The sequence below is a fragment of the Sesamum indicum genome, linkage group LG4, assembly GCF_026168435.1.
Source record: "Sesamum indicum cultivar Baizhima isolate 11 linkage group LG4, ASM2616843v1, whole genome shotgun sequence".
Taxonomy (NCBI): domain Eukaryota; kingdom Viridiplantae; phylum Streptophyta; class Magnoliopsida; order Lamiales; family Pedaliaceae; genus Sesamum; species Sesamum indicum.
Window position 1 is genome coordinate 9,026,824 of NC_142660.1, and position 17,629 is coordinate 9,044,452.

The 17,629-nt window shown below is 37.2% G+C and overlaps 1 protein-coding gene across 1 annotated transcript; it reads left to right on the top strand.

Moving 5' to 3' along the window:
• Positions 1 to 8,567: 8,567 nt before the first annotated feature.
• Positions 8,568 to 9,332, top strand: LOC110011893 (uncharacterized). Its single transcript, XM_020693479.1, has one exon. It carries the CDS (start codon positions 8,568 to 8,570, stop codon positions 9,330 to 9,332), a length of 765 nt encoding a protein of 254 aa, XP_020549138.1.
• Positions 9,333 to 17,629: the final 8,297 nt, after the last annotated feature.

Consider the following 17,629-nt stretch of genomic DNA (forward strand, 5'->3'; position numbering starts at 1 on the left):
TTAGTCTAGAGCATGGAAATTGGACCAAACAACTATGCTGAATACTTGAGATGCATTTACTCTATTGATCGACAAAGAAAATTATTTTCTATTCAACCACTAGCTATGAACATAGAGTTAGCGAGTCTAAATAATCTCAGAGCGCATAGGAGATATATCCATCATATACTGATAGGGGACGGATTCTATCTTGAAATCCACTGTCCTCAATACATACTCCAATTACACTGGACAAAGCTTATAACGATCTCATCATCTCTCACCAGATCCAAGATATAGCTATCATATACATGTAAATGCCATGATTACTCAAGTCCAAGGACTAATCTTGTATTATCGGAGTCGAAAATTCAAGTTATACCGACCAAGCCTCCAAAGCTTCCATATGACGATTCCTGAGTCAGTTCAATCAGTTAACAACCTTGTCAACTAATCCACTAAAATCGCATAGACATCCCATGTCTGTCACTGATTAACACGACACTCATCCAATGAATACAATATTTAGTGCAAGTCTCTATAGGATTCTTGATGCCTAGTCTCGAGGTCCTCGACTTGGAACGTTTCAGACCAACCCTCAAAAGTTGGTTTAATAGCTGACATCCAATGTGCACCCCAACTACATGGTTTTTTCAATTGGTCTGTGGGCATTTGTTGTGACGTTAAAACACCGTTCAACATAAATACTAAGCACAACAAACACACGGTGCCACAAATGAATGCTTACTATATTCATCAAGATAATATCACATTCATAAAGATTGCTAAATGGTTGCCAAAACCGCCAATCCAATTGGCTTTCGGGTCACCATTTCTAAATATCTCTCACTTGATCTAAAGCCAATTGCCCATATCCCTCAGACCTATCTGAGTCAGCAATCTGCGATACCTACTCGATCTCATGGGTCTACCATATTTTCTGCCAAAATAACGCGGTTCCACCGCACGTCACCTTTTCCTACCAAAAAACAAATTGATGGCGGCGTCTAAGAATATTCCTTGGATCTGTGATGAGATCTTGACCCTTTTGCTTGTGCCATTGTCTAGATGTTATCCTCTAGGTAACTACTGGCTTGGCTAGGCTCGGCTCCACATTCAACCATTGGATGTGGTTTTTCATCCAAAACACTTCCTGAACAACTATAAAAGTCACTATACATTTGACTTCTATGGTGAAAACCATTGTGGCATCACGCTTGAAACCATTGCAAGCCACCACATCACCATTAAGTCTGAATGTACATTCAAATTGAGACTACTCATTATTCACAAATAACTGAAAACTAGTATCGTCATAGCCTTCCAGAATCAACTCTACCTTAACTTGCATGAAGAACGCTAATTTAATCCTTATTCAGGTACTAAAGAGTTATCTTGACTGCTATGCAGTGCCTTCTCGATACACTCCCAATATCCATTGTTATGCTCAAAGCACACACTACATTCAGTCTAGTGTATCGGACCACATACCCATGTTGTCAAAGGCAAAAGACATAGGGGATGTCACATATATTTCTAAGCTCCTCATTAGTCCACAAAGATTGAGTCTTGAAAATCTTAACCTTATGATAAGGGAAGGAATCCAATTCCTTCATGGAGAATTGTATGAATAATGTTTGTGCTTCAGTGTTTCCCAACATCTTCACATCATTCGAAATGAGTAAGATGTTCACATCTAAAACACTAGGAACACAATTAAGCTCCTACTGACCTTCTAACTCATTCTCGCCCACTGTCATACCCTGCATAACTTTGTCAAAACTAATATTCCAGATACAAGAAAATTCAAACCTAGTTTGTACTCCATGTCGAATCTCATGACTACAAGCCATTCATCCAATGCGATGTCCTACATCGCTTCTCCTTATGTCTTTGGATCATAATCCAATTGACTGGTTAGACTCAGAAAACTTGTACCTATTAGGTAACTAAGGTGTTCTAGTCATCCCTCAGGAGGCTGGAATATAGGGAGTTAGTGGAAGAATTCAATTACAAATGATGTTTGCTACATTTGACTGAGGTGTCTTTCCACTTGATTCCTCAAGGAGCTACTCCTCACGTCAGTTATTCAATGAAATTCAATTTCCCTTAGGATAATAAATAAACCTGTACAAACCTAGTTTGCCTCACACTAGTTCCTTAATGTATGCAAGACCATCTCATATTGTAAAATATGTTGTGGAAACAGGTTTGCCATACCATATGTGCCAAGATAGTTCAGTAAAAGAACAATCGAACCAAGTCCAATAAGCTTCGATCCCTCCTTTATCAGAGATACCGCTCGATTGTGGTACTCTAAGGAAGAGCTCTACTGAGTGAGAATTTCATTCTCGTTAGATATTTCAAGAACTCCCACTAAATACACACTACCTCGATCTAATCGAAGATTTTAATTTTGGAACTAGTTTGGTTCTCAACTTCAAGAATAATTCTCCGTACATTCCAAAGGTCCTTAGACTTGTGAACCCCCTCTGGCTCTCTGTATTCAGTGACTCATAGATATATAATTGGATCCAATCTAATAGACTATTGGCAAGCACACTTTGTCCTGCAAAGAGCTTTTCGGACCTAATCTTTGTCAAAAAGGACTTGCAAGCTTGTAGACTCAACTTGTCTATTTATAGACTCGTTGAATTCACCAACTTTCTTATCCTAACTGGAGAAATGTGACCTACCTTCGCATGCCAGATCTGTGAGTTTATCTTGATTATCTATTTGAACCATTTTTAGAGCACTCATAATCTAATTACAGGATAGCGTTGAAATAATTAAGTAAATAACCTTAGTAGACAAGAATAACCATTCTTTGTCAAATAAAATAACCATCATTGATCAAAATCATGTAATCCATATTGTCCAAAAATGGAAAAACATAATTTTGTCATACTAGGTTACATAATTATATCCTATCAACTTTATCCTAACATGATCACTAACAGCTAAGACTTTCTAGTCCTTTAACCAAAAAACAATAGCCCTGCCATTACTAAGTTTCAAGACCGTTTGTCTTAGCCTTCTACTCCTTTTCATCTCCTGCAAACGATTTGGAGATTTGAGCTTCACAGCTGGTATCCAATACCCAAGAAGTGTAGTAATAGTCATGTTAAGGCGCAATAACAAGTTATACCTTGATTATAGAGGATGAACTCTCTCTTTTCTATTGCCCCTTTTAATGGCAATTAATGCAAATATCTTTTGGAATCCATGAATGCCGAACCGCCTTCCTCTTCCCTATGTCCATCTCCACTTGGGCAACAGGAGCGCTTGAAATAGCTGATTCTGGCTTACCCTTCTTCCTCCTCCAGCGTCCGGCCCCTTTGCCTTTCGCTTCTGAGGTTGAATCCTTCCTTACCAATACCGACAGCGCAAACTTTTCAATTGTTGTCTCATACTAGACAAACATGTTTATCAACTCATAAAGGTCTTTGTCAAGTTCATTCATGTTATAATTCACAATAAACAGGTCAAAGGAGGAAGGAAGAGACTGAAGCATCACGTTAATGTACGTCTCTTTTTCAAGATTAGCCTTGAGGTCCTAGAGCTTCTCCACAAGGGATAGTATCTTAACCCCATACTCTCGTACAGAAGACCCTTCAATCATCTTGGCATCGAAAAATTCTTTTGTCACAGCATATCCAATATGCTGGTTTGATAACCGCATAAACCTGGCTTATGCGGAGCATTATAGCTTGGACATCATCATGCCTACCATACTATTTATGGATGTCATTGGTTATTGACCCTAGTACGACACTGCAAACCTGCCGGTTGTCCTCATGCCACTACTCGAACGTCAAACATTCTTCGCATGTGGACCCTTCTAGCAAATTTCGAGTAAGAGACCTATCCAGAACATAGGTCTAGTTCTTCAAATCTAGGACAATCCTAAGATTTCACAGCCAATCATTTGTAGTTTATTTCGTTAAATTTATTAGTCTCAAGAATTTCAGTGAGTTGATTCTTAGACATTAACATCTAATGTAAATAGAAATTTAGTAGATTATTGTAATATTATATATCAAGTTTAAGACTTGGTCTTCAATCATTAACCTGTCCCACTATTTCTTCAGAAAGCCCACCACTCTCAAGTGGGATTTTCGGGAAATTATTTTCTAGTGGGCTTGGAGTCCACAAACACAATTCTCCATGCCCCGCTTTTACGATTCACACGGAAAAATATTTTGTGGGAGGTAACTTATATCATTCTCATCCAATGAATGCAATACTTAGTGCAAGTTTCTATAGGACTCTCGATGCCCAGCCTCTAGGTCGTCGACTTGGAACGTTATAGACCAATTCTCAGAAGTTGGTTTCATGCTGACATCCAATGTGCAGCCCAATTACACGTAAGTTGGTTTCAATTGCTCTGTGGGCATTTGCTGTGACGTTAAAATGCCGTTCCACGTAAATAGTAAGCACAAAAAACACACGGTGCCACAGATGAATGCTTACTACATTCATCAAGATAATATCACATTTATAAAGATTGCTAAATGATTTCCAAAACCGCCAATCCAATTGGCTTTCTGATCACCATTTCTAACACATTGGATAATGCATCATGTATGTGACATAATCACCTCTCGCGCAGGTCAAAGTTATAGTCATCGTATGCACGTGACTGTCGTGATTCCTCAAGTTTGAGGACTATTACCGTACTATTGGAGCCGAGGACTCAATTCATACTGACCAAGCCTCCAATGCTTCCATACTGCAATAACCACGAGTCACTTCAATCAGTTGACCACCTTGTCAACTAACCCAAATTGCATTGACGACCAACGTCTGTTACCAATGAGACACGATACTCATTCAATGAATGAAATACTTAATGCAAGCCTCAATAGGACTCTCGATGTCCAGTCTCGTGGTCCTCGACTTGGAATATTTCAGACCAATCCTCAGAAGTTCATTTCATGGCATCCATCCAATGCGCAACCCAACTACATCGGTTATTAGTCTATAGGCAACTGTTGTGATGTCAAGTATGTGTTTAACGTAATTGGTAAGCACAAAAGATACATTTACCAAAGATGAATACTTACCATATTCGTCAGGACAATATTACTTAACTAAAGATTGCTTTAAATTCCAACAATCTCCCACTTGACCCTAAATCCAACTACCCATATTTTTAAACTAACCTATTCATGAGCAATTTGCGATACCAGCTAGGTCTTATGGGTCTATCGGAGTTTCTACCGATGATCTGTGGTCCAACTACACGTCATATCTCCCTACCTTCACTCCAAGCAGATGGTGGTGTCTAAGAATTTTCTTTGGACCTGTGATGGGATCCCAAGCCTTTTATCTTGTACCATAGCCTGGTTGTCATCTTCCTAGGTGACCACTAGTGTGGGCATGCTAGGTAGTACACCCAACAATTGGCTGTAGCTTTATTTTTTTTTTCAATCATAACTACTTTCCAATACAACTTCTAAAGTTGTCATACATTCAACTTTCATGATGAAGCTCCTTGTGTTATTCTGTTTGGAACATTCCAACTTACCATATCACCATAAAGCTTGAATGTATGCTCGTTTGGATACTAAACATTATTCATATGACGCTAGAAGCTATTATTGCAATAACATTCTAGAATCAACTCATTAAAGTGTGTAGAGATCTCTTCTTTAATCCTTACTCAGGTATTCAAGATAGCTCTTCAACAACAGTCTATTGCTTCATTGGTGCATAATCGATATCCGTTATTATGCTTAAGAGCATAAGCAACATTGGGCTTATTGCACCGAACAATATTTCCATGTTGTCAGCAAAGACGTAGGGAATATGAAACATCTAAGTTCCTCATTAGTTTACCAATATGAATCTTGAATAGCTTATCCCTAGATTGGAATCTAATTCCTATATGGAGAATTATATTCACAATATTTGTGTTTTAGAGTTCCATAACATCTTTCTATCATTCCAAATGATCAAGGCTTTTTTATCATGTAAAACACTAGGAGCACAATTGAGCTCCCACTGAGCTTCCACTTTGTTCTTGACCGAGGCATGTACTCTAAGAACTTGTCAAAATAAGTATTCCAGATACAGGATGTTCAGACCTAGTTTGAACTCCTTAGCGGATATCGTGGCTCCAATTGATTCATCCGAATTGATGTCTTATATTGTTTCTCCTTATCTAGTTAGATTCAGAAACTTGTATCTTTCAGGTAACTGGAGCTTTCTGATCGTCTTTTGGAGAACTGAAATATAATCAGTGAAGATTTGATTACAAAGGATATTTGCATTTTTTCCATAATGAACATGTAGAAATCAGACTCGAGTCTAATTTGCCTCCCACTAGTCCTTTAACGTATGCAGGACCATTCCTCATACCCAAGACCTTTCTTAGGACACAGGCTTATGTCCTTGCCAATCCATATCAAATATGGTCTTTGGATCACGACCTTAAGAAAATTCCATGTTGTTCAGCTTGACAGTTTTCGAAAGTCTATATCCAGATGGGCCAGGTAATTTAGTGAAACACCTACCAAACCATGTCCAATCAAGGTTCAATTTCTTCCTCATCAGAGATAATTCAACATCGTCTTTTTTGGAAGAATTTCACTGAATGAGAATCCCATTCTCATTAAGATACTTCAAGAACTCCCACTAAATACACACTACCTCAATCCAACCAAAGGCTTTAACTCTGTAACAAGTTTGGTTCTCCAACTCAAGTCTAATTCCCCCAACTTTTGACAAAGTACACGGCACTTACACATGGGTTAATCAATCCTATGGTCGGGGAAAACCTGATAGACAACATGTTTAGCGTGTTCTTCGAAAGGGAATTGATTTAAAATTCCTGAATTGGGACACGACGACTGACTGCAATGTTAGGGAGTCCAGAGACGTCGGCAAGACCTCGAAAAGAGTAATCTATTATGCTTAACAGCCTGCTCGCCGTGGAAACGGCTCAGCCGGAGGTATGGTCCAGTGGCTGGAAGAGTACTGCACGTCATGTGGTGTCCGGTGAGCCCCCGACGACCCTTGAAAATGTGGAGGACCAAGTGCCACCCGCGCCTGGTCGTACTCATAACCGCATCAGGACTTCAAGATGAACAACCTCTAGTCGATGGAACAATGTACGCAGGGGAAGTCGGAAAAATATCTCGGGAAAAAGATTGGCTCTTAGGGTTGGGCACGGGGGTCCCAGTTGAAAGATCGCGTGGTACAACCAAGGAAAACTCTAGCGGAAGCGGTGTACCTTTCCGTCTAAATCTAATTTAATTAATAATTTTTTATTAACCCTTAATCAAGAAACCCGACACCATGGGTGGCTGTCTGGCAACAGCCCATGGCACTAGAGACAATGTGAATTTTCATGTGAACATTTTGGCTCTCGAGTCTATACGGATACGATCTTTCCGTCTATCGCCTCCCGGACTTAGTCTAGGGCATAAAGTTAGTTGGGGGTTCCCATCCTAGACTAGACGTCTATGCTTAATACTTGATCTTGTGTTACGCCAAGTTTCTCGACATAGGAACATCTTTTTCTATTCAATCAACGACTATGGCCACAGGTTCATAGAGCGTGAACGCATCTCCAAGTGCATAGGAGATACCTCTGTGACATACTGACAGGGACGGATCCTCTTCTTGGAACTTGCTGACTGCACTGGATAATACTTATTATGTTCGTGTCTGTGACACAATCACCTCTTGTGTAGATCCAAGAAACAGTCATAGTATGCACGTGACTACCGTGATTCCTCAAGTCTGAGGATTACTCTAGTACTATCGAAGCCGGGGATTCGAGTCGTATCGACCAAGCCTCCAAGGCTTCCATATGACGATCGGAACAAAAAAAACATTTAGCCATAGTTATTGTCTTAGGCAGAAGAATCTAAAACCATATTTTCTATGTATAAACTATGTAAAGAAGTTATATGTAAACAAATCACCAGCTTCATCGTATAAAGAAGAAATATCAGGAGCAAGCATAAGGTAGAAGAAGCCCAGCAGTAAAATCGCACAACAGAGAATAGCAATTTTATTAACAAGGACTGCAGATGCGTTTATAAGTGACTTCCAACGTTTAAGTAGAAACATGAATGGGTTTTTATTATCGCACTTGGAAGAATTAGTTAAGGTAGTTGTTGGAAGTATTGGATAGAAACATGCTGAAAATCAAACCAAAGTAGGTGTGGGATGAAGAAGGGGAACTCTGTTTTTGCTGTTGTTTCTGTACATAGAGCCAAAGCTTGAAGACGCGCATTTGTGTATTACGTTTTTTTCTTGGTTTTTTCCTTTTACACTTCTATTAGTTAGGTTGCTGACTAGTATGCCCACATGGAGCTGATGTGTACAACCAATTAGTTCAATTAATTGCAAGTTGTTATATTTTTCTGTTCATCATCTTCTTTGCTATGTATTTAAGAAGCTGTAAGTTCCACTGTTCAATTGAGAGATCGAACTTCATTCATTCTGATAATGGCATTTACACTTTGCAATTTGCTTTCTTCTTCCGCTCAATTGCAAGACATGGTATTAGAGCCTTCCATGTGAAGGTCTCTTGATATCTCCATCTGTTATTTTTTTGATTTTTTATCTCCGCCATGGCGATGACAGAGTACAGTAGTTCTCATGGAAATGATGCCATATTGCGAGGCATCCCAGATCCAGAGTTTATGCAGTTACAGTCGTCGGATCACCCAGGAATGGTGATGGTGTCAGCTCTGCTCACTGGCAGTAATTATTTTGCCTGGAGCAGAGCAGTTAAGAGAGCTCTCATTGCTAAAATGAAGGTTGATTTCATTGACGGAACAATTGTTTGTCCTCGAACTAATACAGACGAGTTCAGGAAATGGAATCGTATTGACTCTATGGTTACAACCTGGATTCTTAATTGCATGATAAAAGAATTGGCAGAATCTTTTATGTATGTTGGTTCATCACGAGAGTTATGGATCGAGTTAGAAGATCGCTATGGTGAGAGTAATAGTCCATTAATCTATCAACTGCAGAGAGAAATTAGGCAGGTAACAGAAGGTAACATGTCTGTAATCGAATATTACACAAAATTGAAACGTTTGTGGGATGAGCTTATGTGTTTGGCACCTATGCCAATATGTATTTGCACAAATTGCACCTGCAGAATTAACAAAGCCATGGCTGATATGGTGGCTTCGAATCAATTAATACAGTTTTTGGTTGGCCTTAATTCTGTGTATGAACAAGCACGCAGTCAGATATTGCTGCTAGAACCTTTGCCTACAGTTACCAAGGCCTACTCTATGCTCATTAGGATGGAGAAACAAATTCAAATGAGCTTAGGCAACATGGAAACGAATAGTGGTGCTGCATTCCAGATTAAAGGGTAGATTTACAAGAAGAAACCAGTGGTTGATAAGCGACAAATGATATGTGATTACTGCCAAAAGCCAGGGCATATGAAGGATTCGTGCTTCAAATTACACGGCACACCAGACTGGTATAAGGAAATGGCATAACAGAGGAAGAAGGTCGTGGGAAAAGGAAGAGGATACAGTGTTATGGTGTCTGATGATTCTGGTAAGAAGTCAGTTGAAGGAAACTGTTCAAATATTACTGAGCTCATAAGGCAGGAGATGAAGAAGTTTATGCTTGAAGAGACACCATCAGATCCCCTTCAAATTAATTTTGCACAACTCAACAACTTTGCAGGTAGTTGGGCTAATTCAACTTCCTTAATTTCTAGTTCTTGGATTGTAAATAGTGGAGCCACTAATCACATTTGTGCAGATGCTCGTTTATTCTGTTCTTAGGCCCAGCTCTCTGATATTTTAACCATTCACCTCCCTAATGGTCACTCTCAAACAGTCACTCATATAAGTTCTATACAGCTCACTCCTCATATCAAACTCACTCATGTTCTTCACATACCTGTGTTTTCTGTTAATCTGCTCTCAGTTAGGCAGCTATGTGTTTCCTTACCGATTTAGTTCAAATTTCTAATCTCTACTTGCACTGTGCAGGACCTAGAGACTAATAAAGTCCTTGTCACAGCTCATTTGAAACGAAAACCTTTACATTCTTGAGTGCACTGCTATACTTTTGAAATCTGATTGTAGCTCACATTCTTGTACTGCCAAAATGAATCAATTTACTCTATGGCATCATCGACTTGGACATTTGTCCAATAACTCAATGAAACATATTACAGAATTTCCTCAATTGGATTGTCCACTGAAACCTTGTGAAGTTTGTCCACTTGCCAAAATGCATAAGTTGCCTTTTAATTCCAGTATATTACGAACTACTTCTGCTTTTTCCCTTGTACACCTTGATATCTAGGGACCTTATAAAGAAGCTACCATCACTGGATGTCATTATTTTCTAAGAATTGTAGATGACTTCACTAGAACAACCTGGACCTACTTCATGAAATACAAAAACCAAGCATTGCAAATGTTTCAAAATTTCTGCAAAATTGTGTCCACTCAATTTCGTAAGATGATACAAATTGTTCGCACAGATAATGGGAGTGAGTTTGTTAGCTCCTCTTTCCAACACTTCCTTTAAACTTCTGGAATTATCCACCAACAAAGTTGTGCTTACACTCCACAACAGAATGGGGTTGTGGAGCGTAAGCATAGGTCTCTTCTTGAAATTGCCTGATCCATCATGTTTCAAGCTTCCTTTCCCCGAAAATTTTGGGGTGATGTTGTCCTAGGAGCCACATACCTAATCAATAGATTTCTTACAGCAGTTTTAGGATGGAAAAGTCCTTATGAAGCACCCCATAACAGACCACCTTCTTATTCACATCTACGCACTATTGGGTGCTTATGCTTTGCCATTAAGCCTGAACCTCATCTCTCTAAATTTGATCGACATGCTTCTAAGTTGTGTTCATAGGCTATCCTTTGGGACAAAAGGCGTACAAGGTATATGGTCTAGAGACAAAGTCTATTTTTGTTTCCAGAAATGTCATTTTCCATGAAAATCAATTCCCTTTCTCTACTCACAATACTACTCCTATATCTGTCCCTTTGCCTAACATTCCTTTAACTGATGATGTTGATGATATTCTCCCTCCATCATCTTCCTCTAGTGGCAGTCTTCCATCCTTAGATTCTCCTGTATGTTCATCCCCTGTCTCTGTTCCTGCAATTCGAAAATCCACATGCACTCATCACAAACCAGCTTGGCTCAACGATTTCGTGTGCCATATATCCTCCCCTACTTCTTCTCCTACCATTACTGCATACACCCCTGCATACTTGGAATTTGTGGCTTCATTGTCTATCTTGCAGGAACCAAGAAATTATAAGGAGACAGCTGCCATTCCACACTAGATTGAGGCAATGAAGCTAGAACTGGAGGCTCTTGAACGAAATGGGACTTGGAGGGTAGTCCCCTTGCCAGCCAACAAAAGTCCTATTGGCTGCAAATTAGGTGTTTAACACCAAGCTACATGAGGATGGTTCAGTGGAGCGCCACAAAGCCAGACTTGTGGCTAAGGGATACACGCAGGTAGAGGGTATCGATTACACTGAACGCTTCTCCCCAGTAGCAAAATGTGTTACTGTCAGATTATTTTTGGCACTTGCTTCAGCTTTCCAATGGCCTTTACATCAGATTGACATCATTAACGCTTTCCTCCATGGGCATCTTGAGGAACAAATCTACATGACTGCGCCTGAGGGGTATCCTGTTGAGCCTGGGCACGCTTGTCTTCTCAAGCGTTCGTTGTATGGTTTAAAGCAAGCTTCGCGTCAGTGGAATGCTGAATTCACACGGAGTCTTGAGCAATTTGGTTTCCAACAGTCTAGACATGATCATTGCCTTTTCTTTAAGGCTCTACCAACTGGTTTTATTGGGTTGTTAGTATACGTAGATGATGTCCTTCTAATGGCACCTTCTCTTGAACTTATTTCGCAGGTTAAGGCATATCTTGATGGCCTCTTTACCATCAAGGACTTGGGCAATGCCAGATACTTCCTTGGCCTTCAAATTGCCCGTTCAGAAGCTGGGATTTCTCTTACTCAGTCTAAGTACATCATGGATATTGTTAGTGACTGTGGCCTTATTTCTTCCAAGACAGCTGCCACACCCTTGCCTCCTGGCTTTAAGTTGCAATCAGTTTCAGACGATCCTTTTGTTGAGCCTGAATGGTATCATTGCCTAATTGGCAGACTTTTATATCTTTGTTTCACGCGTCTAGATTTGTCTCACGCTGTGCAACAGCTTAGCTAGTTTATGCAGAAGCCATGTCAATGCCATTGGCACGCAAGTATGCATCTTGTTCGATATTTGAGAGGATGTTCTGATCTTGGGCTCTTCTTTCCTGCATCCAACTCCCTCTAGCTCCAAGCCTTCTGTGATGCGGACTGGGGTGCGTGCCTTGATTCTCGTTGTTCACTTTCTGGGTTTTCCATTTACCTTGGTTCTGCACTTATATCTTGGAAAACCAAGAAATAGAGTACTGTTTCTCGCTCCTCCGCTAAAGTAGAATATCGGAGTATGGCGGCGACGACTTGTGAGCTCAAATGGACTTCATACTTGCTAAGAGATTTTGGCATAACTGTGTCTTTGCCTATTCCCTTCCATTGCGATAATCAGGCGGCTATTCATATAATGGCCAATCCTGTGTTTCATGAACGCACAAAACACCTTGACATTGATTGTCATATTGTGCGGAATTGCTATAAGGATGGTTTTCTCTTACCTGTTTTTGTTCGCAGTTGTGATCAAGTTGCTGATTTATTCACTAAACCTCTCTCTGCTCCTTCATTCACTGGTTTGTTGGGCAAGTTGGGCTTGTTTGCCGTTGAACCAAGTCCAACTTGTGGCGGGGGGGGGGGGGGTGTTGGAAGTATTGGACAAAAACATGCTGAAAATCAAACCAAAGTAGGCGTGGGATGAAGAAGGGGAACTCTATTTTTGTTGTTGTTTCTGTACATAGAGCCAAAGCTTGAAGACGTGCATTTGTGTATTACGTTTTTTTCTTGGTTTTTTCCTTTTACACTTCTATTAGTTAGGTTGCTGACTAGTATGCCCACATGGAGCTGATGTGTACAACCAATTAGTTCAATTAGTTGCAGGTTGTTATATTTTTCTGTTCATCATGTTCGTCGCTATTTAAGAAGCTGTAAGTTGCACTGTTCAATTGAGAGATTGAACTTCATTCATTCTGATAATGGCATTTACACTTTGCAATTTGCTTTCTTCTTCTGCTCAATTGCTCGACAGTAGTTAGTCTGCTTCATTGTGACTGAAAGAAACAAGAAATACTCTGCAATTCTCCCTTGTAAACACTCTCTCTGCAATTCTGTGTTTATCAATGGCAGCCTTGATTTCTTTTATGAACGCTTTCGCCACTTTTACAAACTATGCACTAATTGTAAAGATTATTTAATAATGTAACACGATTTAAATTGTAAATATTATCAATAAAAAGAATTGTATTTTATTTAAATCAAAACATTAATACGCAAATATTCTGATAAGAAGTTATAAATTAAGTGATGAGTGAGCTAACTTCATATTGACGGATATGGCAGAATATCAAAAAGCCTCCTATGATATTTGTTATGAATAATGACTCACACAGCTTCTTAGTCAACCTGTTCTCAGGGATATTTTTAAATTTTGTTTTATATCACAAGGGTGTAATTTTATATATATATCTCGCTTCCAACAAATTCTACTTAAATACTACAAAAAAACTCAGCATCATTGGTGGCTCAAACTCTTGGCGAAAAGTTATTTATCATAGTCAATATATAACTTGCGTGGCGAAAAACATTTAAGAAAATACATTTTTATCATACCCAATAGCACGACTCACAGCTCAACTATTTTTTCTTTTTTTTCTTCTTTTAAGAAAATACATCAATACTTTTAAGAGTAAATTATAACCACAATTCTTGAAATTTAATGTAATTACGAATACCAATTTATTATTTAAAAAATTATAAAAATTTTCCTGATATTTTATAAAATTATATAATCTTGGATGGAGGTATAAAATCGTCAACTATGCACTTGCTATACCTTTTCTTTTCTAAAAAATTAAAAGTTTATAAGAAAAAATTGGATGGGGTGGATAGAAAAATTTTAAAAATTATAAAAAAGATTATCCACTTAATCAATAAGAAAATTATTTTTTATTTTAAAAAATAAATAAAACTATAACTTTTAGTCCCCAAGAATATTTTACTCAGTTCACCACAAAAATGTGGAATAAATTAATTGTTAGACGACTGTTAAAATACCCTCTGTGATATTGTAAATAAAAAAATTATCTCCTGATAGAAAAATAGCAATTTACCCCCTTATATTTTTAGAATGAAGCAACTTACCCCCTGTTTAATTAGGGCGTAAATTGCTTTATTTTAAAAAATATAGGGATGTATTTTAAAAAATAGTAATTATGAAAAACTTTAAAAATAAAAAAAAATTTATCCACTTAGTCAATAAGAAAATTATTTTTTATTTTAAAAATAAATAAAACTATAATTTTTAGTCCCCAAGGACATTTTATTCAGTTCACCATAAAAATGTGGAATAAGCTAATTGTTAGACGCTTGTTAAAATACGCTCTATGATACTGTAAATAAACAAATTATCCTGTTATAAAAAAAACTGGCAATTTACCCCATTATATTTTTAGAATGAAGCAACTTTCTCCCTATTTAATTAGAGGGTAAATTGCTTTATTTTAAAAAATACAAGGGTAAACTATTGTACTTTAAAAAATACAGTAATTATGAAAAACTTTAAAATTATAAAAAAAATTATCCACTTAGTCAATAATAAAATCATTTTTTTATTTTAAAAAATAAATTAAATTATAATTTTTAGTCCTCAAGGACATTTTATTCAGTTCACCACAAAAATATGGAATAAGCTAATTATTAGACGACTGTTAAAATACCCTCTGTGATATTGTAAATAAATAAATTATCCCTTTATAAAAAAAATACAAATTTACCCCTTTATATTTTTAGAATGATGCAACTTTTTTTTTTGGGGTAAATGTAATTTTCATAAATAAGTAAAAGATGTCGTACAACAATGCTCCTATTCAGGCGGTACCCTCATCAGGCCATGGGATGCGCCACAGTCGATATAATGCATATGTACTAATCGAACTAGCTAGCTCAACACTAAGAATACGTTGTCTAACATCATTAACAATTAAGTTAGCTACAATATTAGGAGGCTGCTCTTCATGCTGAAATCGTCTCAAATTCCGCTCCCTCCGAATGTGATACACACAGGAACCAAGTAAGGCACGATATACAATATTGATAATATGTTTCCCTCGTCACTTCCTTGCTGCGCACTCAAAATCTCTTGGCCACTTCCTATTGGGCCACTGAAATCGAATAATGCGCCTAACAGAGTTAAGGCACCGTCTGCTAAATTTGCACTGGAAGAAGAGGTGGTTATGTGACTCCACCATATCGTCATTTTCCCAAGATGAGATAACCAAAGTTTATCCGTCGTGGCAAGCTTGCCTAAGATAGCAAGCTACAAAATGAACATATGTCTAGGAATCCTCAAAGATCCCAAAAGTAGCGAATTCCATTCTACTTTTGGTCCAGGTGGAATAAAAATCGGATAAAGCTCGTGAGTGGTGGGACTTCCAGTCGAAAACTTCCACCGTATACGATCGTCACCCCCATAGATCTGGGGTAGCACGCGGGTGATCTCCAAGCACTCCCTATCTGTAATCAGGGGCCAGTTCCATTGCCCTTCATGTACTACCGAACTCAACATGGTAGAATGATGCAACTTACTCCCTGTTTAATTAGGGGTTAATTGGTTCATTTTAAAAAATATAGAGGTAAATTACTCTATTTTAAAAAATACAGGGGGATAAATTGCTAAAAAAAATTTCATAGAGAGATAATATACACATGTACAATATCACATGCATGAGGTAAATTACATTTTTCTCATGTATTTTCATCCTCAAGTATTAATAGTTTATAGTCAAATTGATTCATTCTTGAGGTTTTTAATTCTGTCCATGATGTTACTCAGACCAAGTCTAAGTGGTAATGTTAGTAAACAAACAACATGCTTTATTAGGTTTACTTGCAATTCAGGCCTGTTATGACTGGGGTTAACATTTTTATCTAATAGAAAGAGATATTGGTAATTTAAAACACTATTTTTTTTATTTTTTTTTAAAATGCACGTTTTAGACAAATTTTGGTGGAAATCGATATTTTGTTTTGAGTTTTTTTTTTTCCACTTAAAAATGTTTGTATAACCTTCTGAAAATTCAAACAGAAACAAATTTATGCTTTGATTACTTAGATTCCACATAGTGAAACGTAAGTTCCCAAATAAATGATGAAGCAAGCGCATTTTTTGCGACGGATTTAGTAAGAAATCCTTAAAATATTACAAATTTGCAATGAACATAGTGAAGGCCAAATAAAAGTCATCGGAGACCTGTCACAAAATATTTGCACAGGGCACAAAGTTTTGCAACAGGTGCGAAAATCCATTGCAGTACCCATAATTTTGATGAATAACTGTATCTGTATGTTGCGATGGGATTTGCTAGGGTTCTTTTGTCGTGAAGATGTCAGAGTTTCGCACGGATTTTGAGACAAATTTACAAGGTTCCAGCAAGTCAATGTGACCAATTTTGTAACGTCCTCTCTTTGCAAAATTGTGCAAATGTTTGGCATTTATGTTGCTATGGGAGCGTCTATCACAAATTCCAGAAGCTGTTTGTGATGGTCTCAACTAAAATTTCATTTTTTTATTTTGTGACAACTTTGACAGTCTCAAATTGGTCTGAAAAGTTTAAATTTTCTTTTTATTAGAGCCAAATTGACCAATTTTATTAAATATGTAATTCCCACTATAAATGGGAGATATTAAGAAATTTTAATAATCAAGTGACTGTAGAAATGACATCCATAACAGTAACATACATAACATAATAGGAAGCTTTTCGAGTCTACTTATATATCATACTAAATTGAATTCAGACTCTAATCAAATACAACTCAATGATTTTTTATTTTTTTTTCCGGAAAGAATCTTAATACACTTATTATTAGTGTTAATAACATATTCATAGCTTAAGTTAAAAAATTCTCCATTTCATATACGATTGTGTTTAATGTTTATTATTATGACATATTCATATATTACGTTCTCTCTCTCTCACATGAACAAGCAACTAATAAGATAAGCAACATAATAGTTTTAATTAAAAATAACAATAATAATAATAACTACGTTCATTTGATATTCCTTTCCCACGAATTATTTATAGTCGAATTTCTTGACCCACTCAACTTATTTTCATAAATAAAAAAAATTCTTATTTATGTGTTTTAATATTTTCATAAATAAAAAATTTTTCTATTTACACCATTAGAGACGAAAATTTTCGTGGCTAAAATTAAAAATAAATTAGCTACGGAAATACAGACGGAAATAACCAAAAAGGACTAAGTCTCAACCATCTCGGATTTTAAGCAATCATTTAAAAGTATCAGAGACGAAAATAGAGACGAGTATAACATATTTTAGCAAAATTATAAATTTGTCTCTAAATCCGTCTCTAAAATAAAAATTATTAATAATTTATCATAAAAAAGAGTTCGGTCTCTAAATCTTTGATAAAGATGAATTTAATTCCGTCTCTAAATTTTAGTCT